The following is a 19,190-nucleotide window of genomic DNA, read 5'->3' as shown; positions in this document are numbered from 1 at the left end:
TCACTAGGCAAACCCGGTAAAATAACGCGCGCGCTCGCCATTTTGCAAAACGTGAAACGGCACAAACCGAAACAAGTTGCTCAAAACTCATTATACTCGCATCTGATCAAACCAGTTAATCCACCGCGTGGGTAAAAATTTAGCTCGAACAGAGGCGTGGAGACCGATGAGACTTCGAACTACCGGCGTCCGCGTTCTCTGCTTGTAAAGAAAAGGAGGGCGATATCTTTAAAAGGCGGATACGGGGCGGGCTCGTTTCGCTTCGCTGGTTTCACACCACGACAAACATCGGTCTCCTAGGTTTCCAGTTGTTTTACTTGTTGCTATTTTGCGCGCCTTGTCATCTCCTTGGGCCGCGGAAGCCGCGATCGCGAAGATAACCAGCAACACCGCCCGACGACCTTCGCTGCTGCCATGTGCTGAAAGCTTGTTTATTTACCGATCGAGGTAAGCTGTCGCGAGCTCCCAAATCTCGTGTTTGCTGACCCTTCAAACGCGCTACGTAGTGCAGTCGACCCACGCCTGTTTGTATATACAAGTGCGCAACGGTATCATGCTCCCTTGTGATTGCTTATCAGTGACCAAATCAAATAATAGTGTATCTACTGAAGAGCGGACTCGCTGCAACGGCTGTCAGCTTCAATCCGATCTGCAAGATATTCGGCGTGGTTAGTTAACAGCAACCCGCATATGCGCTTTAACTGGACTCGCCTAACGTTTGCTTGAGAGTGATTGGCCACGCCTTTCGTATACTTGTCCAGCAGTTTGTTCTCAACATGGGTCTGATTGCCTTGTGCATCTTTTTAGCGTTCGTGAAGGTCGCATTATTGACACTTGGAAATACGTCGCGCAGCGGCTTTTGAGACATTTCCGGGGGTTTGGTTCGAAAGGGCTTGATCGCGTGGTGGTTGTTGAGTTCACCTCGGCACGGCGTTTTCGGTGTGAAGGCGCCACACGTTTAAATGTAGGAACGCTTTGTATGCTGACGTCTAATACCTTACACATACAACGGAAAGTGATGCTGTAGCTGACATCTCTACTGTCATGCACATCTGAATTGGCATCTCTTAATAATTTAAAGTTATATTAGGTCATCGTTACAAGCTTGATCAACTGCTCATCAATAGATCAGAAGATAAGACGTGAAATGTTTGTTTCGGTGTTTCTTCTAAGTGCACTTGTATTATCCAGAGCCACCATGCGCGAGCTTGTTGTCAACTCGTGTTTTTTTTTTTTATGCATGATAGTAAAGAAGGTTCAAATGGCAGTACTTTTATTCAATTCCTGAACGTTCCTGTTGTGTCTTGTATACACTGTACAAGAACAACACTTTAGAGCATCCAGAGAAGGCTTGTCAGAAATAGAAACATTTAGCGTTAGCATACTTTAACCAAGCAACACTTCGCCATAATTTTTGTTTTATACTCATTGTCGGTGCACTGTGGCAGCTTGGTGTCTATGGTGTTGCCGTGCTAAACATTTCCTTGACGGCCGCTTTGACCAGTTTGAAGTGTCAGTTGATAAGGGTATCTGAGACCATGAAGCTGTCTTTGTCGAAATAACACATAACGAAAGAATGTCAAAACATAAAGAGGTGATTACGAATGTCCCCAACTTTTTTTGAGGCCGATGACACAAGTATCATTGACTACTTGTCATTTGCACTGGACAGTTTTGATTCTCAAGGTGACGTCAATGCCATGTGGGAATCTTTCAAGAATATTATCTTCCATTGTATCAAAAATTTTGTACCGTTTCGGAAAAGAAGGAACGCTAAGCGGAACCCTTGGATAAGCAGAGAAATAATCCAACTGAAGCGTAGAATAAGCCGCCAGAGACGCAAAGTAACAAAAGACCGCGCAAAAATAACTGAATTGTCTGCACAACTGCGTTCCATGCTTACAGAAGCCAAAAATAGATATTACAAAGAAACACTGACAGAGTTCATGACGAAGTCTCCTGATAAATTTTGGCGTCACATGTCGAAAAAGGATAACGAGTCACTTAGCATTGTAGTGGATAACACAGTGGTTACTGATCCTGCAGTAATCGCTTCTTCTTACAGCGAGTTCTTTCAGTCGGTGTTTTCTACTCCGTCACAATCCAGTGTCGAATCCGCTCCCTCTCCATTGTTTCGCTCGGAAAAAATGCCAGACGTTGAAGTCTCTTATGAGGGAATTGTGGCCCAACTACTGAATATTGACGTAAAAAAGTCCGTAGGCCCTGATGAGATACCGAACGCATTTCTGCACAGGTATGCGGAATGGGTTGCTCATTACTTAAAGATTATATTTGACACATCACTCGCAGAATGCCGAATCCCTGATGATTGGCTTACGGCAAAGGTTATACCCATAGGCGGAGAGTACGGGGGGGCTGGGGGGCTTGGGCCCCCCCGGACTGCCTCATGGGGGGGCAGAGCCCCCCCTGGCGCCGGCCCAGGGTATTCTTTAAGAGCTTGGCTTAGGTCCCCGGGTCGTCCTGTCTGGCAGCTATTTCACAGGAGGCTGTTTATGCCCGCTTCTTTTTCATTTCAGCCATTTAAAGTTCGGCACATAGGCCAGTGACAAGTCAAATATTCAATGGAAAAATGCCCCTCAAACGGATTTTTACGTGCAGAATATGTTGTGCTGATGAACAACTGAAGCGACGACTTAAGCTATGACAAATTAAAAAATTCACCGGCGATTACGATGCTGCCTAATTCGCTGAGCGCAGCCTCGTGTTCGGGCAATACCAGCTGTGTTTAAAGTTTTGACTATCCGCAGTTGTAGCAATGTAACATTCGTTACATATTGCCACAGAAACCGCCAGCGCTCGAGTGCTACGCACACTATATACTCTGTGCATTGCAGCTGTCGCGAACCAAGTGAAACGCCCACAGCCCTGTTACGACAAGCGAAGCCAGCCTCAGTGCACGTGCCAGCCCTGCATGTGCACGAGCGACAGAGGAAGAAAGCGAGGTTAGAGGCCAGTACCTCGTGATATCGACAGACTCCGCGTTCGCTCTCTTTCGTCCTCGTTCGCGCTATCGGTTACGCCGCCGACGCCAACGGCGATGCCGCTCAACGCAGGAACGGACGCCTAAGAGCTGCGCTCTAATTGTCTTGAAGCTCGTAGTGAATGGTTTTGAGAACACAAAAATGATACTGAGAATACAAAGCAATCCTGACACAGTCAGTCGGTGAACGCTTTCGCACAAACTTACTCGCCAATAAAAAAAACGGGTAATTTCTTGGTTGCCTACATATTGGTACCCTTCGACATGCCCGTTTATAAAAGTGCCGAGAAAAGATTGTACGCAGTTTTGATTTATCAGTAAAGGGTTTTAATAAAAGTTTGGCCACCAATGAGCAACTCCATTACTCGTCCAGATTCATAACCGAAGCTTCGCACAAGGTGTAGTCATAGCAAATGGTATTTGCTACGATCTCAGAATTACTTTCGGCCGTCTTGAATTGAACTCACTGGCATACAATTAAAGCTTCCCGTGATGGCGTTAGCCCACTTTCTCCTGTGTGGCGCATGTTTTAACAAAGTAAAGCCTAACCCAACGCAAAAAGGTCGCCGACGCGACCTTTTTCGCTTCGAGCCAAGAGTTATCAGGTGGATCGATGTCTTTGTGTAAACTGAAAAATAAATCTAGGGTCTTCCACTTACACATCTTCATTATGATATCGCGGGCACCTAAGAGACTAAAGTTACATTAAATTCTTTAATTCGGAAGTTGGACTCCTCTCTCACTCTCACTCTCTCTCTCTCTATATATATATATATATATATATATATATATATATATATATATATATATATATATATATATATATATATATATATATATATATATATAGCAAGTCGGGCCCCCGCCCCCTCCGGTAAAACGAAAACTCTCCGCCTATGGTTATACCTGTGCACAAGTCTGGCGATAAGCAGTTCATTGAAAACTATCGTCCAATATCGCTGACCTGCTTTTGCTGCAAGCTCCTAGAACACGTTGTAGCCAAGTCAATTTACACGTATATTGAAAATGCCAACACATTTTTTCCCAACCAACATGGATTCCGACAGCGCCTTTCCACAACAACACAGCTTCTTGAAACAATTAATGACTTTGCCATGATGTTAAACAAAAAGAAACAGATAGATGCCATCTGTCTTGATCTGTGGAAAGCATTCGACAGAGTGCTACATGCAGAATTGCTTCTGAAACTGGAAGTTATGGGAATAAACGAACAAATAGTAAAGTGGATAACCGCGTACCTTCGGGGCAGAACGCAGTACGTAGAAGTAGAGCACATTAAATCAAAGCCATTGAACGTGACGTCAGGTGTTCCACAGGGGTCTGTGTTAGGCCCAGTGCTATTCTTAGTCTATATTAACGATATCGCCTCTGAAATTGACGAAAGAATCACAGTACGGCTTTTCGCCAATGATTGTCTACTGTACAAAGAAATTGATAGCCCGGAAGATCAGGAGTTGCTCAGTGACGCTCTTAGGACAGTAGAAGAATGGTGCGACAAATGGAAAATGAAAATAAGTGAGAATAAAACTGTCTTATTGCGCGTAACAAATAAAGTAAATAACATCTTCTACTTTAATTACACAGCAAATTCCTCGGTACTTTCTACAGTTGACGTGCTGAAATACTTAGGCGTAAATATATCCACGAAATTAAGCTGGTCTTACCATGTTGGCAAAATATGCGAAACTGCGGAAAAGAAGCTCTGGTTCTTGCAACAGAAACTGCATTTAGCTTCACAGTCAGAAAAACTAAGAGCTTATCTGACCTACGTTCGGCCCACGCTAGAGTATGCCAGTATAATCTGGGACCCTCATCAGTCAGGGTTAATTCAGAGACTGGAAAAAGTTCAACGTCGAGCAGCAAGGTTTATTCTAGCGCGATACTCTCGTACAGATTCCGTCACCGAAATGCTCAGTTTGCTAAACTTGCCCACGCTTGCTGAACGCAGGCGCATAGCAAGGTTAAAGTTCTTTTACCTTCTCACTAAAAACAAATTTAATATCAATAGCAGTCAGTACTTGATAGCACGACAAGGTAGAGCATTGCGAAAAAGCAAAGATGGTACATTCGAAATACCTCAGATGCATATTAACAGTTACGCGTTTTCCTTCTTCCAAAGAACCATTAAAGAATGGAATCAATTGCCACTACTAACGCGAGAAAGTATCAATGCAGATCATTTTGAAAATAACCTAGCAGGCCAATAAAGACGCACGCATTTATGCATGATTTTTATTTTGTGGTTGTGTGAGTTCATTCGTCAGTATTGTGCTGTTAGCTTTGTATTGTTTGATCGGTGTAGGTGCAGATTATTTTGCTTATGAACGGCTGTGTGTTTTTGTACGGCAATGGTCAGTTCTATTTTCTAACATCGCTTGTTAATTGTGTATTTGTGGTGTTGTATAATTGTGTTTATGGTGTTGTATAATTGTATAATTGGTGTTGTTTGATCATGTATATACGAACTATTTGGCTTATGTACATATATGTTTTCTTCTGTAGTATTTTATGTACGGTTTCTTATGTAGTGTGGTTTCTTATATGTACGCTTGTGTTTTTTTTTTCTTATGTAGTGTGGCTTCTTGTGTATTTTTTTCTCTTCTCAAGTGTGTTTTTTTTAGTTCTATTTTTTATGTACAACAGGCAAAAGTGCTGCTATTCACCCACCCTGTAACGGCCGACAGGCCAATAGTATGAGTAAATAATAAAATAATAATAAGGTTGCAGGTTCGATTCCCGGCCACAATGCGAAAGCGGGTGAAATTAGAAACGCCTGTGTATTTAGACTGAGGTGCATGATAATGTAGCCCCTGACAGTCAAAATTATTCCAGGGTCCCACACTACAGCATGGCTTGTAATCATATACTACTAGTTTCGGCATGTAAAACCCAAAAATTAAAGTTATCTGATGTTCTTTGTCTGTACGCAGGTTTGCACCATTTCTGAGCCGGAACCACAATGGGCCTGGGCAACATACTCCTGCTGACGCAGGCCACATGCTACACCATAACGCTGATCCTTTCGGTGTGCACTGTAGTGCCGATGGCGGTGCACGTGTCCAAGTTTGACGGCCACTGCCTGCTCTACACTACGGGCACCTTCGACAGCGACGACGGCCACTTCATCGCCCGATGGGCGTCGCCCTTCTACTGCTTCTTCACGCTCTCCGTTGGTGGACTCATGGTGGCCGTCTCACTCATACAGCTGGTCCGCATGTCGATTTTCCTCTACATGGGCACAGACAGGTTTGGCACTCTCCGTTACAAAGCAGAGCAATGAGGGGGTAATAATGCACACGCCATACACAAAGGTGTGATCCACATACAGAGTCCTAAAATACACCGTTGCTGTAGCACTCTGAAATAGTGTCACCTTCAGGGCGTATTTCAGTTACGGAATAATCTCTGTTGGTGGACTCATGGTGGCCAACTCGCTCATACAGCCGGTCTGCATGTCGATTTTCCTCTATGTGGGCATAGACAGAATTGGCCCTCTCCGTTACAAAGCAGAGCAATGAGGGGGTAATAATGCACACGCCATACACAAAGGTGTGATCCACACACACACACTCCCAAAATACACCGTTGCTGTTGCACTCTGAAACAGTGTCACCTTCAGGGCGTATTTCAGTTACGGGATAATCTCCGTTGGTGGACTCATGGTGGCCAACTCGCTCATACAGACGGTCTGCATGTCAATCTTCCTCTATGTGGGCACAGACAGGTTTGGCACCCTGCACCACGAATCTCATTAGGTGGAGTAGTAAGGGAGTAATAATGCATACACTGCACATAGAAGTGTGATTCATGCACACAGTTCTAAAATAATCCCGGTGCTTCTGCACTTTTAAGAGTGTCACCGTTGCAGTGTAATGCAGGCACGGAATAATAATCATCTGGTCTGCTTGCGTTTCCTTTCTTGAAGGGTATGCATGCACCACTATCTTATGCCACACTGATACGTTTCTTATGTCGCACCATGTCATGCTGATTGTCACTGCTCTTGCTTGTCTTAGAAGCCCAGAAGAAATAAGTACACAGGACTAGTGCTTACTTCTATCATAACATTACTGAATAAATGGGACACTTATGCATCACATTACTGTTATTTGGTTCCACATTGTCATAACACAAGCCATGTGGTCAGATTATAAGATCTCCATGAGCATGAAACCAGGTGACGTATACCTGAAGCTATATGCAACGTATGTAAAATCATGTAATGTTCGTTGAAAGTAATGTTGAATTCCAATGGCGGAGTCGGAGCAAGCTTTTCTGCTCCTTTTGGAGCAAGTGTGTTCCAATGGCAGAGTGAGGGCGGGAGTCAAGCGTTCCAATGGGAGAGTCGGAGTGGATTCAGAGCGGGAGTCACTCTGTTGAGCAGGAAAAGTTGCTCTGCCAAAATCGGCGGAGTCGACCAGTTTGCCTGCTTGGGGGCGCTGCCGCTGTCGCGTGTTTTGACAGTAATAGCGGACAACATGGGTGTCTGGGCAAATCGTGCGGCATTGCTTCCGCTGATCGATAGCGACAGCTCCAAGTCAGAAAACTCCAGTTTCTGCACGAGCGATTCATCGGATAGCGACAGCGACACTGAAACTGCCGCGTACGAGCGGGAATTCGACAGCGGAATTAGCAGAATGGAATAACTACACGCAAGGTAATTTGAGCAACTCAAGCACTTCCGCTTCCCTCTTGCTCCCATGCTTGCTCCGGCGGCGCGGATTGTGTTCCAATCGCGGATTTGGAGGCGTCGCTCTACGCCAGAGTCGAGTGCTCGCTCGCGGAGTCCATCGGCTGCTCCGACTCTGCCATTGGAATTCAACATAAGTGGCAGTGCTGTGTACTTGGACCATTTTAGTTGGATTCTTCAATTCTGTATTTTTTTCTCTTCAGTTCTAGTTTCAGGTCACTTGGCATTTGTCACCTTCCTTAACTGTTTCGAGACATTTTGTACACATTTGTGTACACAACTTGTTTTTGCTAGTTCTATTGACTAGTGCCTATGAAAGAGCAAGATACATTGAGGTTTGGATGAACTGAACCTCCTGCGTAACAAATGTGCATTCATTTAACTTCATTTTGGTGTTTCAATAGTGACGATGCCATGTTCAATTGCAGCTCGTTTCTGTCTGCCTTCCTGGACTCCGTGGTGAGTGTCATTGTGATGCTTCTGGTCTTCACGACTTCCGTGCTGGTGTCGGACGGCTTCCGGGCATGGTGCCGAGCCATCACCCAGCGCTTTCCAGCGTGAGTGCCTCTTTTGATGCTTTTTAAAAAGGACGCCACGAAAAATGTTCGTTGTTCATCTTAAGTCCATATCCTGGGTTGTTGTTGCAAGAAACCAATCTTCATATCTGTTTCCAGGTGCGAAGACGCGTCAGTCACGCAAATTAGCAAACCAGACCACGTAGACACCGTCGGATTTTACATGCACGTCGGCACAGCCCAGGTAAGTACGTTTCTTATGAGCCGCCGCTAGTGTTACATTAACTGATCTCGAAAATGTGCTGAGGAATTCTTCGCGTTATTCATTTCAGAGAATAGGTTTTATGTAAGTAAGTACACAGGAAGCTCCCGGACTCCTTGCAGTTAATCAGTCTGTGTGCTTCATTTTTTTTTATGGACCATTAATTTTTTTCATCAGGTTTCAAACTGCCTAAGTTTGGAGTTGGGTTAGTATGTTATTGCCTCAGTGAACACTGTCAAACGAGCCACTTATAGTCCATGTATTGCTCCAAGATGTTAAACACTGAAAATAAATTATTAAATTAGTGGGTTTTTCTAGCACGCTTGCATTGAAATGCTCTTGTGGGATCTTTGGTCTGTGATAATTTGCACTGAAGAGATTCTAAATGAATGTTAATTTGGTTCTTGATTTGATGGTAGTGACAGACGTCAGACTTTCGGCAAAAAACCAAAAGCAACCTGTATAAAGGATATTACTCAGTATTACAAATTTACCTTCAAGATTTTGTACGTGTCATGGAAAGTTGTCGAGACGCTGAGATCAGCTGCGTTATCTTGATCAACCTGACCGTTGCATTTTTTTTTTCATTCTTTCTGGAAGTTTGGTGCCTGGAGTTCTTGGGTGTGCTGGGTCCTCCAGGCGGTGCTGTGCACGCGCAAACTGTGCCTCTACCATGAGCGCGAGAACCTCATGATCAGCATGGCCCGGGAACGACGTCTGCTCAACGCCTCGCACGAATCCCAGGCGCAGACTGTCGACGACACGATCCCCATCCTCGAGTGAAGGAAGAAGAGTCGACGCAATCAAATCAACTCCACGACATCTGCCACCTTTGGCGGAGGCAGGAGAGGTTCTCCAAACCAAGAACTTCAACGGTGCGGTTACGAAGCAGTCTTGTGGTTTTGCATGCTGAATTGATTCTGAGATCTGCTACTTCCGGCAAGACCACGTGACTGTGAACCGCGTTTCCTTTGGTATGGCAGGCACGGTAGACGTTTTGTGAAAGGTCTCGAGTTTGTGTTGCGAATGTTAGGGAGCCTATGTGTGTGAAAGATATCCTATACGGTGCAGTGTCGAATTTGAAACTTGCCTGTGTGGGGCTTTGATTATCTTGTGCGTGCATCTCCACAGGTATTTTTTAACGAGCAGTCTTAGACGTATTGTGAATGCAGTAGTCGGGTTGTTTTTACATTTATAGCTGTTTGTGCGAGAGATGTTCTAAAGAGTATTTTGTGTTTGAAATGTCTTGCACAAGTAGGTTCGCGAGCATTTTTTATAAATAAGAGCAATCTCACAGGATCAATGTGGTGTATATGACAAGCTGACCAGATGTTTCTCATGGCTGCGAAGTTGCATGTGTATAAGATAGCTGAGCTATTGGAGGGTTGTGAACACAGAGGTTTTTTTTTTCTAACACCTAAATCAGTGCCTCAGGGGTAAAAAACATGGGCTATCGCTTCCACTGCAATCGACCGTTCAGAAAAGTTGCCGAGCTTGCCTTCTGGCTTAGCATGTTACACCAAGCATGGATTAGTTGAAGGAACACTAATGTCATGCCAAAAGTCTATAAGCCTCGATGGTTGGTGAAGTGATGATCCAGTGCTGCTGTAGCCTAAGAGCTACAGATGTTGGAAACAGTATAAAAGTAAAGGAAGTTGGAAAACCGACCCTTACTGTGGCATCAATATCTGGGTGCATTGACCATCAAGGAACAAAAACGAATGGTTTGCCAATCAGTGCAGTTTTCCATTTCTGTGCAGTCAACACCCAGCCATTGACTGCACAGAAATGGGAAGAAAGGCTGTGCTGGCGACTTCCAACAGATAATTCAGCAGATTCAGGAAGCTGTTCACTTACTTTGACGACGATCTGTGGTGGTTTTTATATAACACTTTTTATTTTTGTTGAACAAATCTAACCACTTTCTGGTCTATAAAGAACATGGTTGTGGAGGCATTTGCTCATAGTTATGCTATTGCCGCATGGGTTATAATAAAAGGCAGACGTTCGGGGAAGATGGGAGATGGGTTATATACTAAAACCTTTTTGAAAGAAAATTTAAAGGAATGGGTAACTTAGGTAAACATTAATCAGAAAAGGCTTCAAAAGTCGGCGAAGAAAATGAAAGCCAGAGCTATATTTCTCTCATTCTGTGCCAAGATCAGGATGCTGAATGAGTAAGCACGATGTTGCAAATGTCATGATATTCATGCACTTATGGGCCAATTTGCATTTTTTTTCCTTCCAGAAAAGTGCTAAATTTCCAGGTTTAAATACTTGCCTTTGCCTTGAACTCAGCAGTATCTTTGTAGAAAATAGAAAAATGGATACATGGTGCTGTGCAAGCACTGTCAGTATATTGCATAATGAGAAACTCGTAAATATAGCAACCCCAGTGATGTCAGTGGATTGTCACAGGCTTTGTACTTTTATATACTCTAAAAGCCAGTCAGCTTTCGTTTCCGCTTCCTTTTCAATACAATATTTTGTTTACTTGTGGACAAAGGTACAGCTACTGGAGAAGACAGTCAAAATTATCAAGAGAGAGAGAGAAACGAAGGGGAAAGGCTGCGAGGTTAACCAAGAACATGCTCGTTTGGGTACCCTACACGTGGGGAGGGGGAAAAGGAGAATAATAGTTAAGATAGTATTGAGATAGAGTTTGTTGGCTAGTTTCCTTCACAGCCCTCTCTGTGTGATAGCATTTGAAATTGTCATTGATGTAATGTGCAGTTCTGGCTTGGCCACCATTTTTTTAGTGGTGATTGCTCTTCAGTCGTGTTGTCTGTATTCTTTTTTACACCACTCGTACTTGAATTTACGCACTTCTGTTTTTACTAACCTATTTTTGGGAAGTGGTGGCCAGTACTCTTGAGAACAAGTTACGTCTTTAGGTAACGTTTTTAACTACAAACGAAAAATAAGCACGTGCAGTTTGCATTTGTTCCATTTTAGCGAATTCCTTTGCACAAGGTGTTTGCCTTGAATTCTGCCTGCTTTAAGTGGAGTTGCTTTCTTTAAGGGCCCCTCACTAGGTTTCATTTCAAATATCATACACTGGAACCCAGATATATCGAATTGGAAGGGGATTACAAGAGTTCTATATATATAAGCAATTTGGTATGTGATATATTTTACATATCGAAAATATGTTCTAGGATATTTTACTACTGTTCGATATACCCTAAAATCCCGAATAAGTGTCCCCTTCCCCTTTTCGGGAGATTTGAAATATACGCCAAAGACGGAGCAAGCGCCCCTCCCCTCCCACCATTTTTTTTTTCAACCTGTTCTCCGCTACAGAATCCTGCAGCAGTGGTTCCCAGGAACCCAAGTTCTGAGAGTCTTTAGGTGTGTGCACGATTTCTTAGCACTTTTACAGGGCGGTGCCCCGGGGTTGCATTCTGAGTTGTCACAACATTTGAAGACCCTTGTCGTAAAACATGAAATTTCACATGAGGATTCTCTCCAGTTCAATAAAAACAGTAAAGGAACACATATTCGTCAAAGCATTTCATTAGAAGTACACGTGTGTATTCTTGAAGCAAGACTGAAAGTTGGACGAGTTGGTGGTATATTATGGCAAAAACAGTACGCGTGTGTATTCTTCTTAGAGGCTGTTCCACTGCCATCTTGAATTTCGGGCGGCAACCGAGCAAGGCACTGCCTCCAAATCTTGTCCGATTATCTTTCGCTGTAGGGGGGGGTGCTTGCTTGGGATTTTACGGTACACAATAATGCTTTGTATGTGGGTCGTGTAGACCATTTTGGCACCATACCAGCATTTCTTAATTTGCAGACATGATCGCTACTGAGTTACCACACACTTGCTTGTTTGCAGTCTCCAAACCTGGTGAACGGCCCCTTAAAATTTTACTGTCTCGTCGCATTTTGAGTGACAGTCTTTATCTTGCGCTTACAGGCGCAGACTCGGTGTTTGGTTATGGTCAACCTGTGTTGACTGGGAATGTTGGGAACATCCACATTTTGTCTGAAGAGAGATTATGCGAAAGCATAATTGTGCGTTACTGTACAAAGGAATGTCGTGAATTGCGCAGATTACGTGAATGAGTGATAGGCCATTGCTGGAGACAGTGGCAGAGAGTACTTAAGCCCATATATTTGGTATGTCATAGTGTGGAATGTACCAGAGGCTTAGCGATGTTATCTTGTTACACCGCCTGTCAAAATCCACAGCAACCTCAGTATTAAATGTGGGTACGTTTTGAGTATGTGTTTATATCTTGTGAATATTCGTGCCGTAAGTCGTTCTTGGCAATTTTGCTCCACTCGGAGAAGTCAGAAAGTTTTGATCCGGCAACTTAAAAGTGTTACGAACGCGATACCAAAAATTCCGAGTTTTGTTTGCATTAATAAAAAAAGTTCTGAATTATCCGCGTTTCGGCGATATTGCGGTTGCTCCCTACAGTTCTAATCAGTGTCTGTTTCTCATTTTTCTTGGTCATGTTGGAAGAAGCATTGAACAGTGTGTTAAATGATTGTTTATTGAGCGTGCATTAGCGTGAAAACTGTGACTGCGTGCAGGACAATGCTTTTGCTTTGGAGGGTCACCTTGGTGATGCCTCTTTTTAGGAAGGAAATGCTGGTGCGTTACGAGTGTGTTTGTCGCGCTGTCTCATGCAATTCATGTCCGAAGTTATTCGTGCAACTGTGTAAACATTTAAGATTCTCGTGCGCACCTTTATTTATACCAAGTATATTCTTATAGAGCACAACACATTAAATGTTATTTCACAGCGGTACTGTATCAGCCTGTTCTTTTCTTTGGATAAAACGTTGTCACAGGCCTCCTAAGGTGAACACCTGTTTAACAGTTTTGTAGGATTGTTTCAAATAGATGTTGACCTTAAGAACTGAAATTAAATTCTGGGGTTCGATGTAGAACTGCAATAGAAGTATCACCACGCCACGTTAAGGGACTCCAAATTAATTTTGACCACCAGGGTTTCTTTAACACGCGCTTAAATCGAAGTACACAGATGTTTCTGCATTTTGCTGCCATCGAAGTGTGTCCGTCGCAGCTGGTAATTGAACCTGCATTTTCACAGCTTAGCAGCACTACATTGTAGTTGCTAATATACCACTGCGAATTATGGTAGTGCAGGTTTCCAACATCGACAAAGTGTTTTAGTGGTGTCCGAGTGACAGAAAAGGCTCAGTGCGAAATTCAATCAAATATAAAAAATATTACATTGAATGCAGTACTATTTGATTCGTACTTGATTCTATATTAAAAATTACTCTTCGCAAACCTCCACATTAAGCCAAAATCGCATGACTATTTTATGTATGCATTGAAAGAGACACGTAAGAAACAAAGCCTTTTTATAGTTTAAATAAATTGCCCTTTCCTCTTGCCGCGAGGAGTCGTTTGGTAAGCGAGAAAACCGACAGAAAGAAAATTTAGGTGGCGATGCCGCCTTGAGGCTTCCGCACCAACCTGCCATGACATCATACATTCGTACGGCCTCTGCTGAAGCCCGCATAGTTCTTTAATCGGAACAAATTGCCTATATACATTGTCCTCTAAGGAGGTCAGAGACTTAAAGGTGTCCTGAACCACTTTTCCAAGTAATTGTCGAATGACGTCACTGTCGGAGTTTATTGCCTTCACGAATCGATTGCCTCAAAAATTTCTCGTATTCCTCATGAACGAGTGGAGTTACAGGGATTTTTCGCACGCTTATCTCTCCTTTCGTCCCGACGTGCGCGCTGGAAGCTACAGTGAGAGGGATGGCACGAGGAAAGAAGTTGACGTCAGCGCGTGCCATGAACTTGAGCGCGCGTGACGGAACGTGATCGCTCTTTCCCGTTACGATTCCTAAAGGAGCGCTGCAACACTTTTTCAGCATGGTCAGGAAACGTTGCCGATCGGTAGTCGAGGCTCCTGAGAACATGCGAGCCAAACATTATAGCACAGCACGCGGCCTGGAATTTACAATTAATTCTCAGTCAGCTCGAAATCGCTCCCTCTTCTTTCTACGAATGGGGCCATATACCCAAATTGATGCGCCATATACCCAATGTGGCTGTTGGCTGATTTGGGCATCGCGAGCTGCATAGTTACCGTGGCCGCCGCAGGATGTCGCCACGTGCCCGCGCTCACGGTCGCACTGAAAGTAAGCCGCGTGTTCGCAGAAAAGAAAGTGCTAAAAGTCATGACGCGCGCTAACGAAGGGACGCATCATCTTGCCCCCTTGTCATAGTCCTCCGTGCGTATATAGCTGTCAGCGCGCTCGCTGGCACGAAAGGGGAGAGAAAGCGCTTGAAGCGGCCCGGGCGACAAATCCCTGTAACTACGCTCGTACTTGACGGATTCTAAAAATTTTTGCGGCAGTCCATTTGTGAGGCAATAACCTCTTTTAATGAAACTATTAGACGATTACTTGGGAAACTGCTGCTGGGCCCCTCTAAGCGCCAACTCTGGCTAATACGTAATTTTACGTCACGGCACCACGCGGCAAGAAGCGCATCTGATTGCTGGCGTAGCAAGGAGGACCCCACCCCCCGAAACTTTTTCATTTTTACATGTGCATATAGAAACGCATACATATATATATAAATGGCGTAGTCAGGGGGTGGCACACCGAGCCCGTGCTCACCCCCCCTCCCCCCTCCGGAAAAAACTTGTGGCCACATCCCTGCTGCATCTGATTCAAACGCCGCTCTTGATATATGTCGGCTATTAGCCAATAGCATGCTACCTGCTGTTCGACGTCGAACAGCAGGCGCCGGCAGCTCCGGAGAGAGCGCAGACCTCTGTATCAAAAGAGGGCGCCTGATAAAATGGCAGCTTCGTGCTCCACTTCTAAACTCTCCTTGACTCGCACGACTGCGAAGGTTCAATTGGCTGAGCTGTTCACAGCTAAGTATCCGCTTTCCGCAGGATGCGTTTTTCTGCCAAGCCCGAGGGTTGCACAGTTCATGAACCCTTCGGCGTACCAGATTTCAGGAAATTCTGTTCAGCCAAAATGGAAGCAAAAAGCTAAAAAAAGACACTTTGAAATCCGTGACGTCACGCTGAAATTCATGTGCAGAGGTATTAGCGCAAAATTTGAAAATGAAACTTGGGCCTTCATTTTCTCTTCTATTACTAAATCTATGACGGTGAAATCAACAACAGCGGTGTTATGTTTGCCGCTCATAAGTCGATCGTGCAGACGGGACGGCGCGGCACTGTACGTCGTACAAAGCTTCTTTCTCGGCTCCCTCTCTGCGTGGTCTTTGACTGTGCAATTATCAACGGAAGGCAAACTGCAGGGAGCAGCTCGATCCCACGATGGCCCCCAGGGGTTCCGGGTACGCGACCGTTCTCAGAGGTCGGCTTCGGGAAGACCGGCCCGAACGTGCGGGAAAATGAGGAGGGCAAACATCTCCTGTTTTCGAAGTAGGCGTTACAGGCAAGAACTCCGCCAGCAGTGCAAGTGCGCAAATTGCCGGAGCAACCGCCAATCGGAGGTTCGCATACATCTTGAATACCGTCAGACCGTCCTTTATTATCTTTTCTTTTCCCAAAAAGAATGCCCCAACAATGACCGGCATGCGCTTTCGGCGCGCTGACGGTAAAGCAGGGTTGAGTCGCAACAATGCACGGTCCGAATGCGGGAAAGGCGAAGACACGCAAATTGTTTCCCGGAACCGTCTTTACGACTGGCGCCGTGGGCTCAACTCGATGAGTATGGTATAATGGCGTGAATGCACCAGGGCTAAATGTATTTCGACCGTGAGAATCCCTGAGAGCGTGGGATAAGGAGAGGGAGAACCATGATGGGAAAGAGTGCCAAAACGCCTGTCTGCACTGTAAAGACACTGCTGTCGAGATTAGGGACAGCCCACCTTAATCTGAGGATAAACGGATTGGATAAGGGAATGTCGAGGCGGACCACCAGTGGCCAACTCTCCTTTTCTTTGTTTACCGCAAGGTACTTAAGACTGGACGGAATTCGTTTCCCTTCAGTCTAGGCTGTAATCACTTAACTGATAGATCAGTAAGACTCCGTACGATGAAACTTCTGTCTGGGCCGTAACCACTTGGTGGTCGAACAGTGAGACTCGGTTCTTCGTATGTAGTAACAGTGTTCTAGGCTCTAACTTAAGAAAAGTTAAGTAGAAGAGTAAGATACTGTTGATGTCTATGTTATCATCAGTGTGCTTCGGCAAGATGTACATATGACTGTAAATATTTCGCTACAATATACCTTCAAGTCTTTATTGCCTCCAACCTGCCTCCTGCTTCATCGACGTCGATCATCTCCTTGACGGGACTTCAACCCACATCAAGGAGAAAACGAACAAGGAAAAACATAACTAGCGGAGTTTTCAAAGAATAATTTATCAGTCTTAACAATTAATTGTTGCACTTTATATAGTGCGTCTTGGGTACTACGACGAAATTTTTCAGCTGTAGTTTTTTTTGCGTCATATAGTGTTACGGGCACAATTTATGAAAGGCCAAGCCCTCAAGAGCCCGGAAATATACTGGTGAGCGTGAGTGCGCCTTTAAAAATTAATTACAACATGTTCTTAAAAGCTATAGTTTCGGATTCTACTCGGACGTCACGGCACGGAGCTTCTCGTCAAGTGAACGCAAAAGATATCATGACGTATCCACGGTGGCTCCGCTCCGTGACTAGCCACCCTGCCATCACTCCGTTGGTTGGCGACGCGCAAGCGGTCATTTTCATAGGCGTGGGCACGGGGGGGGGGGGGGGGGGGGGGCAGGGGGCAGGGGGGCGGCCGCCCTATCTAGTCACATAAGATGAGGAGGGCGCAAAGTCTGCCCCATACATTGACTTAATAGGGAGGGGGGACGCCGCGATGAGCCTTCGCCTCCCCTGAAGGGGAACCCTGCATGCGCACGCCTATGGTAATTTTGTACGCTTTGGTGGCTGACGTCATCACAACTAGCCACTGGTGCGTGAACTCACCAGAATTGATACTGTAGCCTCACGTCACGTCAGTAGGTGCACGAAGCGAAAAGTGGCTTCAATGTCAAAATAAAATATCAGCATAAAAATTACTGTGCTCCGCACTTGTTTAGAGCCGTCTGTATACAGGAGGTTTGGCAAAGTAAACTCGCCTTCGATATGTGTTTAGAATTACAGAGAGCTGAGCTAGTTGGTAAGTATTCATTCTAAGGGACAGGGCGTGCAAACATGGACACAAGAAAGAAGTCAAGACACCACAAACGCCGACTAACAACTGAAGAGGCGTGCAGTGGCGGGAAAGAAAGAAGGCACGCAAACTTATCTGCGCATTCCCAGGTAATAGGCGAACCTATCAATCCGGCACGCGTGGGTGTCTACGTGAAAGATAACTGTTAAGACATTTGATTTATTCTTTATGCAAATTAATCGACGGTTGACAGGCATGCGCTAACACTATTATCGATGCCAGGCCTCAACCATCAGCTGTGCCAGTACAAAACCGCGCATTCATCGAATTTTGGACGTGCACTTACACTCTGGACAATGTAAAGATAGATTAGAAGGTGAGCCTCCGGTTGGCGCTAGCCACGTAAAATCAGTATACCGACATGTTCAGTCTGTTGTTCCGTGCATGGGTGCGGCGTGCAGCTTCGTCAAAATAAAACTGTGCTCGTGACTAGGGCGGCTAGATGTTATAACGAGCGTTACAGTGCACGCCTGAAGAAAAACCCGTCATTGTAAAAATTAAGAGATCACTGCATCTTTTACTCATTTATTCCCTGAAAAACTTCGTTAAATCGAGTGTGCCATGAAAGCTTCGTTAATTCGAGTTGATGACAACATTGCACCCTATGGGTGCCTGTCAGGGAATGGAAATTTCTTCGTTGGATCGAGTAATTCGCAAAATCTTGTTTTGTTAGATCGAGTTATAATTGTATATAGACGCCGAAAGAATATCCCCTCCAGGCGCGAATTATGACGGGACGCCTGCAACTGTGTCAAATTCACGCAACATAACTTCAAGGCACTCGATACCACATACCAAGGAAGAAAGTGAAGTAATATGCTGTTTTGTGCTAGTTTTGGTAATTAATCGTAATTGCCGCGGTGTATTACACATTTAATTATTCTGCAGTAAGATATGTTTCAATTCGGCAGCGGGATATATGTTCCAAGGGTGTCTTGAAGGGCCAGTTTGTGCATGTTACTGCTTTGAAACAGCGCGAAAACGGCACGAGGGCTAAGGAACAAAAACAACACAAGCGCTGACGAACAATACTGTGCGCAAGTTTATTGCAACAGAAAATACGTACATACTAAAAATATGAACTAAAAAGAAACATAAACTGCCACATGATCACAGTGATGAAGCTACAACGAATGTCCACCACGAGTCAAGATAGCAAAATTAACTCGACAAAAACACAATATCATTTTCAAGATGCGCGATTGAGAGCTCGCTGACGCACGTTTTCCCTCAATTAACAACAATGCATTTTACCGCAAATTTCATGGCACATATTAAAATAAAATCCGCGCCACCCTCAGATTCCGTCCTCACTAGCATTCCATTCGTCAACATAGTAATTCATTAGAAAATTCGTGATGAATATTTGTTAATAATTATAGTGGGCGTCCATTCCACTGCATTTGAAAGTTTACTTTCTAGAGAATTTCTTGTTTCGTCGAAAACCACATTTTTCAACATAACTATCGTATTCGTTGAAACACCTGCATATATACTATCAAATCA

General features: G+C 44.6%; 1 protein-coding gene across 1 annotated transcript; it reads left to right on the top strand.

Annotated features, from left to right (window-relative positions):
- The first annotated feature begins 53 nt into the window (after window positions 1-53).
- Window positions 54-13,249, top strand: LOC119401700 (transmembrane protein 179). The gene is made up of 5 exons (XM_049418821.1): window positions 54-447; window positions 5,953-6,268; window positions 8,141-8,269; window positions 8,387-8,471; window positions 9,090-13,249. The coding sequence occupies exons 2-5, from the start codon at window positions 5,982-5,984 to the stop codon at window positions 9,270-9,272; spliced, it is 684 nt and encodes a 227-aa protein (XP_049274778.1). The 5' UTR covers window positions 54-447; window positions 5,953-5,981; the 3' UTR covers window positions 9,273-13,249.
- The last annotated feature ends 5,941 nt before the right edge of the window (window positions 13,250-19,190 follow it).

Source organism: Rhipicephalus sanguineus, chromosome 8, assembly GCF_013339695.2.
Source record: "Rhipicephalus sanguineus isolate Rsan-2018 chromosome 8, BIME_Rsan_1.4, whole genome shotgun sequence".
Lineage (NCBI taxonomy): Eukaryota > Metazoa > Arthropoda > Arachnida > Ixodida > Ixodidae > Rhipicephalus > Rhipicephalus sanguineus.
The sequence above is the reverse complement of the archived record's forward strand: the minus strand, read 5'-3'. Positions and strand labels throughout refer to the sequence as shown.